We start from the raw sequence: 18,351 nt of genomic DNA on the forward strand, positions 1-18,351 counted from the left end.
TTTTCTTTTGTGCTTTATCAAGATCCTGGAAATGTTAGGGTTTACTTACTCTTAATCAGCCAGAAGAAATGGTTTGATTCACTTATTCTGTTTTAGATAATTTTAATTTCCAAGTTTAACTCAAAGTCAAGACATTTTCTATTTGTTGATTTCATGAGTACCACTTTCCTATTTTTATTTCTCACTGTCCACTGGCCAAAGTAATTGTGAAACTGTGTTCAACAAACTTTTAAATCCTCAACCTCTTTCTTAAGCTCAGAAAAGTTGCAGATATCTGTCTTGCCCTTGATTATAGCCCTTCTTCAGCCTTCTCAAGTAAACTTTCTTCACAACTCACAGACTTCAGGACGAAGATTTTAGTAAGGAATGCCTGTAAGAATTAATAATATCCTTGACTGTCTAGTCCCTCTCCCCATTTACGGGCAGAACAAAATACCAATGGCCACTGCCTCTCTGCTTGCACTCAGGCAGCTGAATGTACTGCTCTGAATTTATGCCATGAACCTCAACCGGGTTTCAGCAGTGTCTGGCAGTGCTGCTACTCCTTCTTCACTTTCCCTATTAATACTATGTTCCCACTCATTGCAAACCTCTCACAGCCCCCACTCTCATCTATGGACCTCACCTCAAACTTTATTGAGAAATCGGATGCAGCTGTCATCATCTTTGCATCACTGTATCTGCAAACCTAAGTGCATTGGTCTTCAGGTTCTCAGTCTTCCTTTCTCTTGTTATTAAGAGACCTTCCCTGCCAGTCTAATTCCACTTCTTGTGACTCAGGTTCCATCTCTTCTTAGTGTCTCTAGGGCTTCTTTCCTGCAGCTGGCATCTCTTTACACATCATCAGTCTTTCGGTTGGATTTTCCCTCCAGCCTACAAACATACTCTATTATCTGCCAGCCCTGATACATATGCAAATACATATAAACATGATGACAAACTATATGCTAAGTCACTTGAGTTGTGTCCAACTCTGTGTGACCCCATAGACAGCAGCCCACCAGGCTCCCCCGTCCCTGGGATTCTCCAGGCAAGAGTACTGGAGTGGGGTGCCATATACAGATACTTATATTTCATTCTTCTGTCTTCTATCTACTATTTCTTGTTCCTGTTCTTATCTAATAAATTATCTTCATTGAATCAAGTTTTTCTCCTACCTCAGTGTCTGTTTCTTCTCAGTCATTTTTGTGGACTCTATCCTTTATCAATCTTCTAAATTTTGGTGGAGTCTAAGGGTTGAGTCGTCTTTGCTTATACTCTGTTGGAGATTTCCTTATTAGCATTCTGTGACACCTAAGTATATATCCTGCCTCATAGTTCTTCCTGAGTGCTGAAATGCATAGCCAGCTGCCTACTTGATCATTTAATTAACCTCTTTTTAGGTGATATAATACTTGATTTCTTCCCCTAGAGATTCCCCACTTCAGTAAATGGTGTCACTGTCCATCCTGTTACCTACGCAAAATTTTGGGGTCAGCTTTGATTCTTATTTCTCTCATTCTTCTCCCATATCTAATTTAACAAACACCTCTGTGCCACAATGTTCTCATCTATAAAATGAGAGGATAATTGTCAGTAATAAAATATCAGGTTATGACACACATAACGTCTGCTTTTGAAAATTCAAATTCTCATATCTTAGAATAAAATGAAAGCAACTTACCATGACTTTCAGGACTCTTCATAACCATACCTTATGTCTAGTTGTTCTGACTGCTTTTTGTTATCACTTTTGCTATCTTTAATTCTCTACTTTAAAACATAACTCTTTATGCAATGTCTTTTTGGTAGGGGGTGGGAAAGCAGCTTCAGTTTTTGCTTTGTGCTTGTTTTGTGGTATTAAAATGTAAAGATAGTGCCAAATTTTAAATCAGTTGATGTTTTTTCACCTAGTGAATCACTTATCTTTATAAATAGACCTACTATGTTTTTCTAGTTTTGTGGGAGATTGGTAAAAATTTCTAGAAGTGAAATTGCTAAGTTAAAACATAAGAGTGTTTTCAGACCTGTGAATCCTATTGAGGTAAATTTTTGAGACATTACATGACCAAAAAGGTTTCATTTACCCTCATGCTTGATTGGTAGTTTGCCTGAGGGTAGAATTCTAGGTTCAGATCATTTTTATATAGTACAGTGAAAACATTACTCCATTGTTTTTTCTGTTTAACAGCTTTATTGAGATGTAATTCAGATATCATAGAATGCATCCATTTAAAGGGTATATTTCAGCAGTTTTTAATATGTTCCCAGAGTTGTACAGTTGTCACGCCAATCACTGTAGAACATGTTTATCACCCCAAAGAGAATCCCCCAGACAGCAGTCATTCCGCATTCCCACTAATCCACCAGTCTTAGGCAACAAGTAATCTACTTTCTCTTTTCATGTTGCTGATCAAAAGTCTGATATTAATTCTAGTTATTTTGTAGGAACCATTTAGGGTTTTCTTTTCAACTCTGAATTTCTGAAATTTATCCATGAAAACTAGGATTTATTCAGACATGAGTCTGTTTTACTTATCTTACTTTACTTAAAACTTTATAACCTTTTTAATTTGTACTGATGTATGGTCAATTAACAATGTTATGATAGTTTCAGGTGAACAGCCAAGGGACTCAGCCATACATATACATGTATTCATTCTCCATCAAACCCCACTCCCATCCAGGCTGGCACATAACATTAAACAGAGTTCCCTGTGCAATACAATAAGTCCTTGTTGGTTATCCATTTTAAATACAGCAGTGTGTACATGAGCTTCCCAGAGTCCCTATCATTCCAGGATGTCTGACTCTAGGTGAGTGATCAGACCATTGTGGTTATCTGGGTCATGAAGATCTTTTTTGTATAGTTCTTCCGTGTATTCTTGCCATCTCTTCTTAATATCTTCTGCTTCTGTTAGGTCCATACCATTTCTGTCCTTTATTGTGCTCATCTTTGCATGAAATGTTCCCTTGGTATCTCGAATTTTCTTGAAGAGAGCTCTAGTCCTATATTAAAAGAGATCTCTAGTCCTGCATTAAAAAATACATATATAGTACTGAGTTATATTTGAGTTTGTCCTCATAGGTTAGATTATTTTGTGGCTTTATTTTTGTGTTTTTGTCAAGTTTTGACACCTGGATTTTGCTAGCTTCATAAAATGAATTTGAAAGGTTTTCTTTTTTATATGTACTGTCACCTATTAATTAATAGTGTGTTTCCTTAAAGATTTGATAGAAACCATTGATTTTAACCTGATACCTTCTTGTTGGGAGGAAGGGCATCAGTGCCTATAGTTTTCTTTCTGCCATTGCCACCCTTCATTTCTTTCCGTAGCAGTTCTTATGCATTATATTTTAGCATAGACTTTTTTTTTTTAATTCAGGTTTTTTGGAGAGTGAATTTTGCCATTTGTAAAGTTGTGAGAAATCATTGGTTGTTTACTAACAGTTCAGTTCAATCGCTCAGTCGTGTCCAACTCTTTGCGACCCCATGGACTGCGGTACGCCAGGCCTCCTGTCCATCACCAACTCTTGGAGTTTACTCAAACTCATGTCCATTGATTCAGTGATACCATCCAACCATCTCATCCTGTGTCATCCCCTTCTCCTCTTGCCCTCAGTCTTTCCCAGAATCAGGGTCTTTTCCAATTAGTCAGCTCTTCGCATCAAGTGGCCAAAGTTTGGAGTTTCAGCTTCAGCATCAGTCCTTCCAATGAATATTCAGGACTGATTTCCTTTAGGATGGACTGGTTGGACCTCCTTGAAGTCCAAGGGACTCTCAAAAGTCTTCTCCAACACCACAGTTCAAACGCATCAATTCTTTGGCGCTCAGCTTTCTTCACAGTCCAACTCTCACATCCATACGTGACTACTGGAAAAACCATAGCCTTGACTAGAAGGACCTTTGTTGGCAAAGTAATGTCTCTGCTTTTTAATATGCTGTCTAGGTTGGTCATAACTTTTCTTTCAAGGAGTGAGCATCTTTTTATTTCATGACTGCAGTCATCATCTGCAGTGATTCTGGAGCCCAAAAAAATAAAGCCTGCCACTGTTTCCACTGTTTCTCTGTTTGCCATGAGGTGATGGGACCAGATGTCATGATATTTGTTTTCTGAATGTTGAGCTTTAAGCCAACTTTTTCACTCTCCTCTTTCACTTTCATCAAGAGGCTCTTTAGTTTTTCTTCACTTTCTGCCATAAGGGTGGTGTCATCTGCATATATGAAGTTATTGATATTTCTCCCAGCAATCTTGATTTCAGCTTGTGCCTCATCTAGCCTAGTGTTTCTCATGATGTACTCTGCATAGAAGTTAAATAAGCAGGGTGACAATATACAGCCTTGACGTACTCCTTTCCCTATTTGGAACCAGTCTGTTGTTCCATGTCCAGTTCTAACTGTTGCTTCCTGACCTGCATACAGATTTCTCAAGAGGCAGATCAGGTGGTCTAGTATTCCCATCTCTTTTAGAATTTTCCACAGTTTATTGTGATCCACACAGTCAAAGGCTTTGGCATAGTCAATAAAGCAGAAAGAGATGTTTTTCTGGAACTCTTGCTTTTTCGATCATCCAGCGAATGTTGGCAATTTGATCTCTGGTTCCTCTGCCTTTTCTAAAACCAGCTTGAACATCTGGAAGTTCATGGTTCACATATTGCTGAAGCCTGGCTTGGAGAATTTTGAGCATTACTTTACTAGCATGTGAGATGAGTGCAATTGTGCAGTAGTTTGAGCATTCTTTGGCATTGCCTTTCTTTGGGATTGGAATGAAAACTGACCTTTTCCAGTGCTGTGGCCACTGCTGAGTTTTCCAAATTTGCTGGCATATTGAGTGCAGCACTTTCACAGCATCATCTTTCAGGATTTGAAAGAGCTCAACTGGAATTCCATCACCTCCACTAGCTTTGTTCATAGTGATGCTTTCTAAGGCCCACTTGACTTCACATTCCAGGATGTCTGGCTCTAGTGAGTGATCACTCCATCGTGATTATCTTGGGTCATGAAGATCTTTTTTGTACAGTTCTTTTGTGTATTCTTGCCACCTCTTCTTAATATCTTCTGCTTCTGTTAGGTCCATACCATTTCTGTCCTTTATTGAGCCCATCTTTGCATGAAATGTTCCCTTGGTATCTCTGGTTTTCTTGAAGAGATCTCTAGTCTTTCCCATTCTATTATTTTCCCCTATTTCTTTGCACTGATCGCTGAGGAAGCTTTCTGATCTCTCCTTGCTCTTCTTTGGAACTCTGCATTCAGATGCTTATATCTTTCCTTTTCTCCTTTGCTTTTCGCTTTGCTTCTTTTCACAGCTATTTGTAAGGCCTCCTCAGACAGCCATTTTGCTTTTTTGCATTTCTTTTTCTTGGGGATGTCTTGCTCCCTGTCTCCTGTACAATGTCATGAACCTCCATCCATAGTTCATCAGGCACTCTGTCTATCAGATCTGGTCCCTTAAATCTGTTAATCACTTCTACTGTATAATTTTATTTATTTAAATATTATTTAAATAAATAAATAATTTTATTTATTTTATTATAATTTTATTTATTTCTCACTTCTACTGTATAATATAATTTATACTGTAAGGGATTTGATTTAGGTCATACCTGGGTGGTCTAGTGGTTTTCCCTACTTTCTTCAATTTAAGTCTGAATATGGCAATAAACAGTTCATGATCTGAGCCACAGTCAGCTCCTGGTCTTGTTTTTGCTGACTGTATAGAGCTTCTCCATCTTTGGCTGAATATAGCCAAAGAATAGAATCAGTCTGATTTCAGTGTTGACCATCTGGTGATGTCCATGTGTAGAGTCTTTTCTTGTGTTGTTGGAAGAGGGTGTTTGCTATGACCAGTGCATTCTCTTGGTAGAACTCTATTAGCCTTTGCCCTTTACTAATATTACTTGGTTTTAATTGCTGTGTTCTGCTGAAGAGATAAAAAAAGGATAGGAAATCTTCTAGTACCTTTCTTGAAATTTGTTGTTTTTAATTCTTTCATTTCCCTTTTAGGATTGTTGTAACAGTTTTTCTTGTTTTTTCAAGAAGATATTTTAAGCCAAAACTCTGTATCTACTGTTTACAATATTTTATTCTACTTTTTAATGTATCTTCAAAGTATTATCATCATCACAGTTTCTTTTTTCTTATTCTTTAGGAAAATCTGAAAGAGTTTGCTTGCTCAGACTCATTTTTTCTAATTATAACTGAGTGATCATAGTGATTTTTCTTCGTACTTTGGATATAAAATTACTGTTGTTTGGAAGTTAAGAAACCTGCCTTTCAGGCAGTTGTGGTTTGGCCCTGCATTATGTAAATCTTAGCATTTTCTACTGCCAGGAAGAAAAGGAATCAGTTCTAATCAGCTCAGTCTCCTCATTTCTCGCTTGCTCTTTGCCATCTCTAATTTTTTTTTTTCCATTTCTCCCATTCTTTGAGTGAATGGTTCTTTACCCTAACTACACAAGTTTTATCTGTGGAACTTTAAGGGTGGAAAGAAAAAAGAGAGACTGTAGGTAATAGAGTACTTAATTTCTTGGACTGTAAAGAATTGCTGAACTAGGATTAATTTTTCTCTCTTATCCTATTCTGAAGAAAGCTTAAATCTTAGCTCCAACACTACTTTGAATACTTGTAATGACTAAGACACCAAGATAAGTGATGAGGGAATAAAAGATGAGTAAAACATATTTCTTATTTCAAAGTAGCTAATAGACATGAAAAACATAATCAATTTTAGAATATCAAATTCCGAGTATAAAGCACTTCTGCCCTGGGTGGTCAGTAAACTCATCATAGAGGGAGTTTGTCATTTTCTGAGATGAAGAGACTGTAAGAAAAACATTTTGAAACAGGACCTGGTGGATAGATATCAAGTTAACTTTTGAACATGTTAAGTTTGAAATACTACTTATCTTAATAAGTATGTAGGAATGTACAGTAGGCACATGAAGAAAAATACCATGGAGTTGAGAGAACAGAGCTGGAAAATTTGGACTTCATCAGTACATATATAAAGCCACAAGATTAGATAAGATTACTTGGGAAATAAGTGTAGCTAGAGAAAAGACAGCCTAATGCTTCCTGGGGATATGAGAAATTAGCCAAGGATTCATAAAGGAAAAATATTGTAATATCTGATTATAGAAAAAAACTAGAAACTTCTGTCATTTCTTCTCAAACTTTAATAAGGATCATTTTGTTAAAGTTCAGTAAGTTTGAAATGGGGCCTGAGATTCTGCTGCTCCTACAAACTTCCAGAAGATTATGCTGCTGGTAGTCTATGAACCATGCTTTGAGTAGCAAGACTGTCTATGGCTAAAGAGACAAAGTGAAAAGGAGGAAAGACTGCAGCGTTTGTAGGAGAATAAGGATTAATATCCAGAATAAAGGGCATCTATAAAAAGAAAAAAAATAGAAGGGAGAAAGAATATGGATAGATAATTTTTCATAAATTTAAATGATCAATCAGCGTGAAGAATGCTCAACTTCCTGGGAAATACAAATTGAAACAAGAAGATCACGTTTCCCCCCATTAAGATCAGGAAAAATTTTGAAGTCTGATAATATACACTGTTGGTGGGATTGTGGGAAAAGGGTGGACTGATACCCTAATAGGAGGTATCTTGGTACTTTTGTCCTTTTGGAAGACCATTTGCCATACTGACTTTTTAAACGTGCATATCCTTCAATCCAGGAACCCTGTGCTTCACTGTCTAAAAGGAAAACTTCTCCCTTTGTCGAGAAGGCATTTCAGAGCCATTTTGAAGCATTGTTTAAAGCCGGGAGAGGTGAAATCTAATGTCCTTCAGGAAGGAATCATTAAATAAACCAAGTGCCCTTTGCTTATTTATTCTCCTTCGTACATTTAAAAAATTATCTCACATTTTTCATTATAACTTTAAATAATTTAAGTGGCCATGATTTCTAGAGTATATTTATGTTAAATACATTTTCAGTCACACCATAAAATTACAGATTTAAATCATTCAGTTTATAGAGAGTATCTGTAGACAGTATATACTGTAGTATAATTTGCAAAAAGCATGTTCTCACACCACTCAGATAAATTGAACTCATTTTTCACTAAGAAAAAAAAAATGATCTGACCATTAAAAGAATACATTTGAATCAGTTCTAATGAGGTGGATGAAACTGGAGCCTATTATACAGAGTGAAGTAAGCCAGAAGGAAAAACACCAATACAGTATACTAATGCATATATATGGAATTTAGAAAGATGATAACAATAACCCTGTGTACGAGACAGCAAAAGTGACGCTGATGTATGGAACAGTGTTATGGACTCTGTGGGAGAGGGAGAGGGTGGGAAGATTTGGGAGAATGGCATTGAAACATGTAAAATATCGTGTATGAAACGAGATGCCAGTCCAGGTTCAATGCACGATACTGGATGCTTGGGGCTAGTGCACTGGGACAACCCAGCTGGTATGGGGAGGGAGGAGGGAGGAGGGTTCAGGATGGGGAGCACATGTATACCTGTGATGGATTCATTTTGATATTGGGCAAAACTAATACAATTATGTAAAGTTTAAAAATAAAATAATATTTTTAAAAAATAAATAAATAAAAAGAAAATAAAAGCAAAAACAAACAAACAAAAAAAAAACAAAAAAATGATCTGATTGCTTATTTATCTTAAACATGTAATATGTGCCTATACTATATGACCACTAGACTTCTGAATTCTCAGTTGGGTGGCTAGATAAATGGATAAGGCTTGAAACCTTCCCAAGAATTTGTTTCACTGATAAAATAAGGTCTTGCTCATATTAAGAGCAAGGATATTAACCTCCCCCTTTTTTGCCAAGGGATTTCCCTTCTTCTCTTGTTTGTTAGGTAGTTTGAAGTTTATATAGCTCAGAAGAGTACACGGTAGTAGACGCACTTGAGATGGATAAGAATTTTGCCTTTCTTTTACAAAGAGGAGAATTGCAACGTAGTGATTTTTAAAGGAGAGGAAGAAAGAACTAGTTCTTAAGCAGATCATTTAGGAAGAATACAAATAGACAATGGAAATCTGGAAATGATTCTCCTAAAATCATTCGTATCCACCTAATCTTAAGTTACCTTTGAAGTCCATTGAAATAAGCAGTGTCCTAATATTGTGAAATGAATGTTGTCTGAACTTACGATGTTGTAATACAGCCATTTAAAAGGTGTAAAATAGGACTACCTTGGTGGTACAGTGGATTAGAATCCATCTGCCAGTGAAGGGGACATGGATTTGATCCCTGGTCCAGGAAGATTCCGCATGCCATGGAGCAGCTAAACCCTTGCACCACAACTACTGAGCCTGTGTGCCTAGAGCCAGTGTTCTGTAATGAAAAGCCACCGGAAGGAGAAGCCCACACGCCACAGTGAAAAGTAGCCCTCCGCTCACCACAACTAGAGAAAGTCTGTGCATAGCAACGAAGTAAAATTAATTAATTAATTAATTAATTAAAAGTGAAACTACATTGAAAGAACAAATACTTAAAAACACTGAAAAAAAAATAAAAGCAAAATACATACATATTGACATGGAAAGAATTCTGAGGCATGTTGTGTGGTGAAGAAAGCAAATGTTGAGAATATTTTAATATGTAATATTTATATGTATTTGTCTATTTTATATATGTACGTATTTTTGTTTTTTGAGTAAAAAGAAGTTATGGAAGAATGTATATCACAACATAAACAGGACTTATCTTTTTGGCAGGACACCCAGAAATATGGGGAATGTGAAAAAGAGATTTTTACTGCTTGTTCCTAAATACTTATGTATTACTTAAATGTTTTATAGTTGAGAAAATGTTGTATTACTAGTATAAGAAGAAGTTTAAAATAAATCATCTCAAGATCTCTAAGCTCTAAATTTCAAGGAACACTGACAGTTACAATAATATTTCAGTAGGAATATTAAGATATTCATATTCTAAATGATTTGTATTTCATATTCATATTCTAAAGATTCTAAAGAATTCATATTCTAAATGCTTTGTATTTAAATTCTTTTAAAATATTTTTTAGGTGTGGAATATCAAACAAATGATTAAGTTGACACAGGAGCATATAGAGGCCCTATTGGACAAATTTGGTGGGGAGCATAATCCACCATCAATATATCTGGAGGTAAGCTTTTGAGTGTCATATTTGTAGTAATTTTGAGGAAAAGAAAATGAAGTTGTAAGACGCATTTGTATTGGTAATATGGGTTATTTTAGGGAGTGGGATTAAAAATAGATATGTGAAGAGAGAATTAGCTTTGTCTTTATTGTACTCTTTAAGGTTGTTTCACTTGTTACAATAAATATATAGTATTTGGTAATTTGGAAAATAGCAAAACTAAAGAAGAAGTTGTATATAAACTTCAAAATACTACCCTGGTTTAAAAAAAGAAAAAATTATTGAAAAAAGAGAAAGCATTCTTTTCTGGAGGCCAGCAAACTAGTTGCTGTATTAGAAAATGGGGAGAATTTTGCGAAATATCTTGCTTTCAGAACAAATCCCCTCAAATAGGTTTTTGCTTCCTCATGGGTAAAATTTACAAAATTTTAGTATCTCAAGATTGCTTAGCATTACAGTTTAATAGTGCCTTGAAGCTTTTGTATCCAGTCTTGAACATCATTGTAAGTTTATAGATTAGTTATTGTTCTTAATCCTATTAGGTAGCAGTTTCTATAATAATCACAGGTACGCTTTCTTGGCATTAGTTTCCTTATGTAAGTCACTCAAGTTCCACAGCAAGGAAGCTGTTAGAGAATCTAGGCAGTCAGGCTCCACAGCCCATACTGCTTACACTGCACTATACTGCCGGTCTCCATAAAAGCTAGCTCCAACTATAAGAACCAGTCATACTGGGAGATAACCCTAAATTACAAATGATCAGGTTACCGTTTGCCTTCAAATGCCAGAGATTTTTTAGGCATGGATTGACAGACTCCTAAACCAAAATTCTAATTTAGTAATCTAATTACTTTTAAAGGATAAGTTAAATCTTCGGTATTTCGAGAGAAAGTAAGTTTGTGTATTTCTAAAATAACCTTGAAAGTTTGGAAATGACTGCTAATAAACTATTCTCTCTTTTTATGGCTTATCACAGAGCACACTGCCAGTTAGTATCAGTGCCAGGACTGGAACTCATACCTCTGAATACTATTTAGTGTATTTTCTGATATCACATGCTCTCTGTTTTACTTTTGTGTGTGAGGAGAACAAGCAGAGGAGTCATAAGGAGGCAAATAGTCCTGGTGAAAATGGTAATTGCTTGTTAGTCAGAATTAGACAACTTAACCAGCAGTTTTTCTGCCAACCATTTTTGTGTCAGGAAACTTTCCCCACCCTCAGAGGTAATACATTTGCATCAATAACATGGTTTCACTATAGCAGGGATTCATTCGCCCCTCCACACACATACTCTTCAGGCTTTTAACTATTTGAACTATATCTAACTAGGACAGTATAGGGCTACCCAGGTGGCTCAGTGGTAAAGAATCTGCCTGCAGTGCAGGAGACGCAGGTTCCATCCCTGGGTTGGGAAGATCCCCTGGAGAAGAAAATGGCAACTCACTCCAGTATTCTTGCTTGCAAAATCTCATGGACAGAAGAGTGGCGAGCTACAGTCCATGGCGTCACAAAAAGTCAGACACAACCTAGCAGCTGAACGACAACAACAGAACAGTTTACAGCAGACTATACCTTACAGGTTGTATCATTAGCACATAGATTCTTACTGACAGGTACTAACATTACACAGTTTCTCTACAGAAAGCAGTATAATATAGTGGTTGAGATGAACTATGGAGTTACACACACCCTGTGTTTGAATTGTAGCTCTGCCTTAACTTATGCAGACAGGTTACCTAACCTCCCTATACCCCACCTAATTGGTAAAATGGAAATATATCACACATGGTAATTTAAAGACTAAATTTTGAGTTTATGATTATGAAATAAGTGCTCTGTAAATCTTTGATTCATTTATTCAATAGGCAATTATTGAGTGCCTGCTAACATTTGTACTTGTCTAGGCTCTGGGCATATATATATATATTAAAAAAAAAAAATCTCCTCCCAGTCTCTGCCTTCAGATAGCTTATATTTTAATCAAGGGAGTGGTTTACAGAAACTAAATACATAAATAAGTTAAAACATTGAACTTAACCACCATTTGATTTACTATGAAGAGGAGCCTGGCCGGAATTGAGAGTTTTCTTCCCTGAGGAAAGTTGACCAGGCCAAGGGAAAAGACTTGTGGGTCCTGATATTTGAAGGCCCTTAAGTAGATTAAGTACTAAGTGAGTAATCTACTGATTACCCACTGAGACCCACCATTCTCCTTTCTGTCTCGATGAATTTTGTTATTCTAGGAATGTCGTATAAGTGGAATTCTAACATACTTACCCTGTAACTGACTGATTTCACTTAGCATAATGTCTTCAAGCTTCATCCATGTTGAAGAATGTGTCAAAAGTTTCTTCCTATTTAAGGCTGAAAAATACTTCATTGTATGTCTATATACCTGTATATAAGATAATGTATATTATCCATTTGTCTATTGATGGCTACCATCAGTGGTTGGTTGTTTCCACCTTTTGGTTATTGTGAATAATACTGACTTTACCTTTTTTGCGTGTATATAGCCGGAAGTGGAATTACTGAATCGTAAGATAATTCTACATTAAATTTTTAAAGGAACTGCCATTCTGTTTTCCATAAGCAGCTATATTTTGCAATCCTTTATATCTTTGCTAAGACTTATTTTCTGTATGTGTGTGTGTAAGAGTAGCTATCCTAATGAGTGTGAAGGGGTATCTCATTGTGGAAATGCAGATCTCCAGCTTTGTTCTTTTTCAAGATTGTTTTGACTATTTGGGATCCCTTGGATTTTCTCATGAATTTCAGAATGGTGTTTTTCTATTTCTGCAAACACATTGGGATTTGGGTAGGGGTTGCATTGAATCTGTAGATTGCTTTGTGTAGTATTGATATCTTCAGGGTTCATAACTCTTAAATACAAATGAACAGTTAAGAATAACCAGTATTTGAAGAAAGCTTTTAACAGGAAAGATAATGGCAGAAATGGTCAAAAGGGACTCAGAAACAGTGCAGAGAACAGAAGAAAATTTGAAAATCACTATAACATCAAAGATAAGAGAAGATCCATAATCTCTTCTTGCTTCATGGTTGTATTAAAGAAGCAAAAGTATTAAAGAATAAGAAAGAGCTCTTGGAAATTAAAATAGTAAGAGTTAAAATAGTATAATAGGAAATTTATATATGTGTGTGTATCTGCATGTGCATATAAACAGACAAACACACGCTATAAAGTCAAGGACATCTTCCAGAAAGCAGAATAAAACAAAGAAAATATTAAAGGAAAGATGGGAAAAATTGGAGAATAAATCTAGGAGATCTGCAAAAACCAAACAGGCTGTCCAAACTTGTTTTTAATTTCTCCTCCCATAATGACAAACATGGAGGTACATTATTCAAAGTTGGTTCTACAGCTCAAGGTTGTTATTACACACTGGCATAGATTGCTACCATCCTTTTGGTTTCTGTCTGCAGCAGATCTTAGAATTGTACTCTTAACACAATACCTCAAGTCCAGAAGCAGGGATCACAGATACTCTGGTGTACTGAGTTATTTCACGGAGGAAAACCCTCCTCTCAAATCCCCTACAAGTCTTTACATCTCACCAACCAGAATGGGGTTACATAACTCCTAGACTAGTGACTCAGCTTACATTTTCTGAAATAAGAGGCTAAAAAGTAAAAATTTTCCAGTTTTCACAGTCTGGCTTCAGATTAGTTTGTGCACTGGCAGATAGAAGTTGTGCTCTAGTTACTTCATTACATAGCATTTCCAAAGAAACCATTTTGATGTTTCCATAGAAAGTTAAATCTTTACCTATCCCCACATTTCTTCCTCATAGCAAAACAGAATGAAATCAGTTATATCACCATCAGAAATCCTCATGACTTTCTCTTTTTTGTGTACTAATTTATTTAAAAGCAAGCTTTTAAGTTCTAGATTTTCTCCTACTGGCATATGAATAATAATTAACACTATTGATTCCCTTGATGATAACTGCAGTGAAATGAGCTATCGTACTCTAAAAGAATTTCAGTTTTGTCTTTTCAGTCTTTGGTTCCAGTCTTTTCTTTTTACCATCACACAAAGAAAAGATATTTCCCCTAAAAGTCGTTTCCCAGAATTTCTTATTTTTGCCCCAGTTCTTTTATTTTTACTCATCAAATTATTTGAATGCCTTCTGTATGTAAGATATAATGCTGGATGCTTTTCTAGAAGTAGATTTCTGTTTCTGGACCTGATTTATTGGATTCCAGAAGTGAAGGGTGGAGAAGGCAATGGCAACCCACTCCAGTACTCTTGCCTGGAAAATCCCGTGGATGGAGGAGCCTGATGGGCTGTAGTCCATGGGGTCGCTAAGAGTCGGACGCAAGTGAGAACTTCACTTTCATGCATTGGAGAAGGAAATGGCAACCCACTCCAGTTCTTGCCTGGAGAATCCCAGGGACGGGGGAGCCTGGTGGGCTGCCATCTATGGAGTTGCACAGAGTCGGACACAACTGAAGCGACTTAGCAGCAGCAGCAGAAATGAAGGGAATAAAGTTTCTGGAATAACCCTCCAAGCTACCACCAAGTTTATGTGTATGCTCAGATCCCCTGCAGACAGACAGTAAAGCTCCTAACATTTATTGAGTGCTTGCTATGCCAGGAACTGTTCCCAAGCATATAGGAGATCATTTAAGCCTCAACCTGCCCTATGAGTTATATTTAATACTCATTTCCATTTTATCGAAGAAGAGACTCAGGCAAAAAGGATTTTAATAATAACATGACCAGCATTACACAACGGGTAAATGGGGTAGCCAAAGTTTGAAGCTAGACATTTTGAATTTAGAATCTGTGTTTTTTTAATGAGTCTTCTGTAACTGCTTACATTTTCCCCATGTGTATGTCTTCTTTTTTTTTCTTTTTTATCAGAACCTGTGCTCTTAATTGCTTTATCATTATTACTATGCTTACAGCGTTTCTGATCTTTAGCCTGTGTAGAACTCAAGATAATGCAAAAACATTTATCAAAACAGATACTGTAGTGAAAATAATACTGGAAGCTAGGTGCTTCCTGTGAAATACAGAACAGTTCATTAATTATCAGTTGTGGACAGTTTGAAAGATTTCATTGTATCTTGTGAGATTAAGTTCAATAAGAATAAATATAATGAACTCTAATGATAGAAATTTTTTATTCCATTGTTTTTTCCTATTATGTTTTAATTAAGTAGGGCCTTAATCGTCTTCCCATTTTTAATTGAGAAATAATTCATGAACTGTGATTCACTTTTTTAAAGTATACAGTTGAGTAATTTATAGTATATGCACAAAATTGTACAGTCATCACCATCATATAATTCCAAAACATTTTTATCACCCCCAAAAGAAACCTTTTACCCATTGGCAATCATTCTCTCCAATCCTTATCAACCACTTAACCTAAGTTTCTTAATCTGTGCATTTGCCTTTTTGAACATTTTGTGTGAATGAATTCAACCAAGTCGTAGCATGTAGCATTCATTCCTTTTTTGGCTAATATTCTATCATGTGGATACATCACATTTTGTTTATCCATTAATCAACTGATGGACATTTAGCTTGTTACCATTTTGGGGCTATCATGAGTACAGCTGCTGTGAACATTCATGTACAAGTTTTTGTGGTAGACATGTTTTCAGTTCTTTTGGTTATGTACCTTGGGATGGAATTGCTGTGTCCTTTGGTTACTCTGTTTTAACTTTTTGAGGAACTACCAAACTGCTTTCCAAAGTGGCTGTACCATTTTACATTCCCACAAGCAATGTGTGAGGGTTCTAGTTTCTATACATCATTGCCAACTTGTTAGTTTCCATTTATTATTATTATTGCCATCCTAGTAAGTGTGAATTGGCATCTCCTTATGGTTCTGATTTGTAATTCATTAGTAACTAATGATGTTAAGCATCTTTTTCATGTGCTTATTAACCATTTTTATATTTTCTAAGGGAAAATGTCTATTCAGATCCTTTGCCCATTAAAAAAACTGGGTTGTCTTTTTATTGCTGAGTTGTAAGAGTTCTTTGTATACTCTGGGTGATAAATCCTTGTCAGATTTGATTTGCAAATATTTTCTCCTGTTCTGTGAGATGTCTTTTTTTTTTTTTTTCCACTCTTTTGATAGTGTCTTTTGAAGCACAAAAGCTTGAATTTAGATGAAGTCAAGTTCATCTACTTTTTCTTTGGTTACTGTGTTTTGGTGTGTCATCTAAGAAACTATTGCCTAGTCCAGGGTCATGATGAGTTACTTCTGTTAATGTTTTCTTTTAAGAGAAGGCACTGGTGACCCACTCCAGTACTCTTGCCTGGAAAATCCATGGATGGAGGAGCCTGGTAGGCTGCAGTCCATGGGGTCGCGAAGAGTCGGACACGACCGAGCGACTTCACTTTCACTTTTCACTTTCATGCATTGGAGAAGGAAATGGCAACCCACTCCAGTGTTCTTGCCTGGAGAATCCCAGGGATGGGGGAGCCTGGTGGGCTGCCGTCTCTGGGGTCGCACAGAGTCGGACATGACTGATGTGACTTAGCAGCAGTAGTAAGAGTTTTTTAGTTTTAACTTTTTTTTTTTAAATTATCTTTAAATGGAGGATAATTGCTTTAGAATGTTGTGTTGGTTTCTCCCGTACTACAACATGAATCAGCCATAACAATACATGTATCCCCTCCCTCATCCCTCACACCTCTGCCCATCCTGCCCCTCTGGGTCTTGCTCTTCCTAAGTATATGATCCACTTTGAGTTAATCTTTGAACATGATGTTAGGTAATAGTCCAGCTTCATTCTTCTGCATGCAGATATTCAGTTGTACTAGTAACATTGTCAAAAATCAATTAACCATAAATGTAAGGCTTTTTTCCCCCTGGACTCTTAATTTGTTGTGTTATGTATATATCAGTACCACATGTCTTGATTATTGTAGCTATGTAGTAACTTTTGAAATCAGGAAATGTAAATCTTCCAACTCGGTTCTTTTTCATGATTGTTTTAGTTATTCCAAGTCCTTTGTACTTCTTTGTGATTTTAAGATCAGCTTGTCCATTTCTGCAGAAAAGCCAACTGGGATTTTGATAAGGATTGCATTGAATCTGTATATCAATTTGAGGAGTATTTTCATCTAAATAATATTGTGTTCTTTTCTCTACATTCTTTCATTTTTTTAGTTCAAAAACTATACTTCAGTTTAAGAAAGAAGCCATTGAATGAACTAATGGATTAAAAAAATAAATACCGTGAGTTGTGCCCTCAAGTGCCTTACAGTTTGGTAGAGTCATGTTGAGAACCTAGTCAAGTAGTACATTGGGTTAGAGAAAAAGTTCAGGTTTTTCTGTAATGTCTTGTGGAAAAATTTGAATGAACTAATTGACCAACCCAATAGTAGTAACAGTAATAATGATAAGAACTATTACTACTTATTACTACTAATAAAAGTATTGGGTTTTTGCTATGTGGTAGTCTCTGTGATAACTTTCTTTACTATTATTTATCTCAGTGCTCACAAAATTTTTTCATAAATGATTTTTTTAAACCATATAAACAAAAGTGTGGTAATACTGTAAAGAAGGTGAAAAGAAAGTACTGATTTTGGAGTTTATCAAGCAGAGCTTTGAATTGGACTTTGAAAAATGGGTAGGATTTTGATGAGAAAGAATGATATTTTGGAAAAGCTGCCTCTTGAAGAAATACCTGGTTTCTGCAACTTCTTGAAGCACCAAAGGAATTTCATTGATGGTAGTATTGATGCTTGAAGTATATGTTTATGCAAGATGACCTACTCACATTTTCAGGGTAAGAAAACAAAGGAAGAGGGAAAGTTGGAAGATAAAAGAAAAAATGGAGATAGTGATGAACCAAGGCCTCCATAGTGGGGGACCTTAACCACCCAATGCTAGAATTAAATTAAGAACAAAAAAAAGGATGGGGAAAAATGGGGAGAAATGCTCAGTCAAAGAAAGAGGAGGAAGCTTTGATTTGATGGCTTTGATCTTCAGAGTAAATTTGAATGTAGTGGTATTTTTTGAGTGAATTAAAGGTTGGGGAATGAAGTTAGGAGCCAGAGAAGCATAGAAAAGGTTGGAGTAAATGTTGTGAGAAATGTAATATGAATTAAAAATAAGTACAAATTTTCATGCAATAATGTAGAGGACTAATTTCCATGAATTGATAATGGAACTCAATGGCCTTGTCTTATTATTTTCTTCAGTAATATGTGGTAACCTGAGAGAAAGAACTGAATCATTGAATGATGGAATTTACCC

The 18,351-nt window shown here is 36.1% G+C and overlaps 1 protein-coding gene across 7 annotated transcripts in view; it reads left to right on the plus strand.

Annotated features, from left to right (window-relative positions):
• The window catches only part of BRAF (B-Raf proto-oncogene, serine/threonine kinase), a 176,635-nt gene that overhangs the window by 57,115 nt on the left and 101,169 nt on the right, over positions 1–18,351 (plus strand). For all 7 annotated transcript variants that reach the window (XM_027538827.1, XM_027538828.1, XM_027538830.1 and 4 more), the window contains exon 2: positions 10,004–10,105. In XM_027538827.1, coding sequence (XP_027394628.1) covers positions 10,004–10,105 — 102 coding nt within the window. The remainder of the gene's footprint in view (positions 1–10,003; positions 10,106–18,351) is intronic.

Source organism: Bos indicus x Bos taurus, chromosome 4 (genome assembly GCF_003369695.1).
Source record: "Bos indicus x Bos taurus breed Angus x Brahman F1 hybrid chromosome 4, Bos_hybrid_MaternalHap_v2.0, whole genome shotgun sequence".
Classification (NCBI taxonomy): domain Eukaryota; kingdom Metazoa; phylum Chordata; class Mammalia; order Artiodactyla; family Bovidae; genus Bos; species Bos indicus x Bos taurus.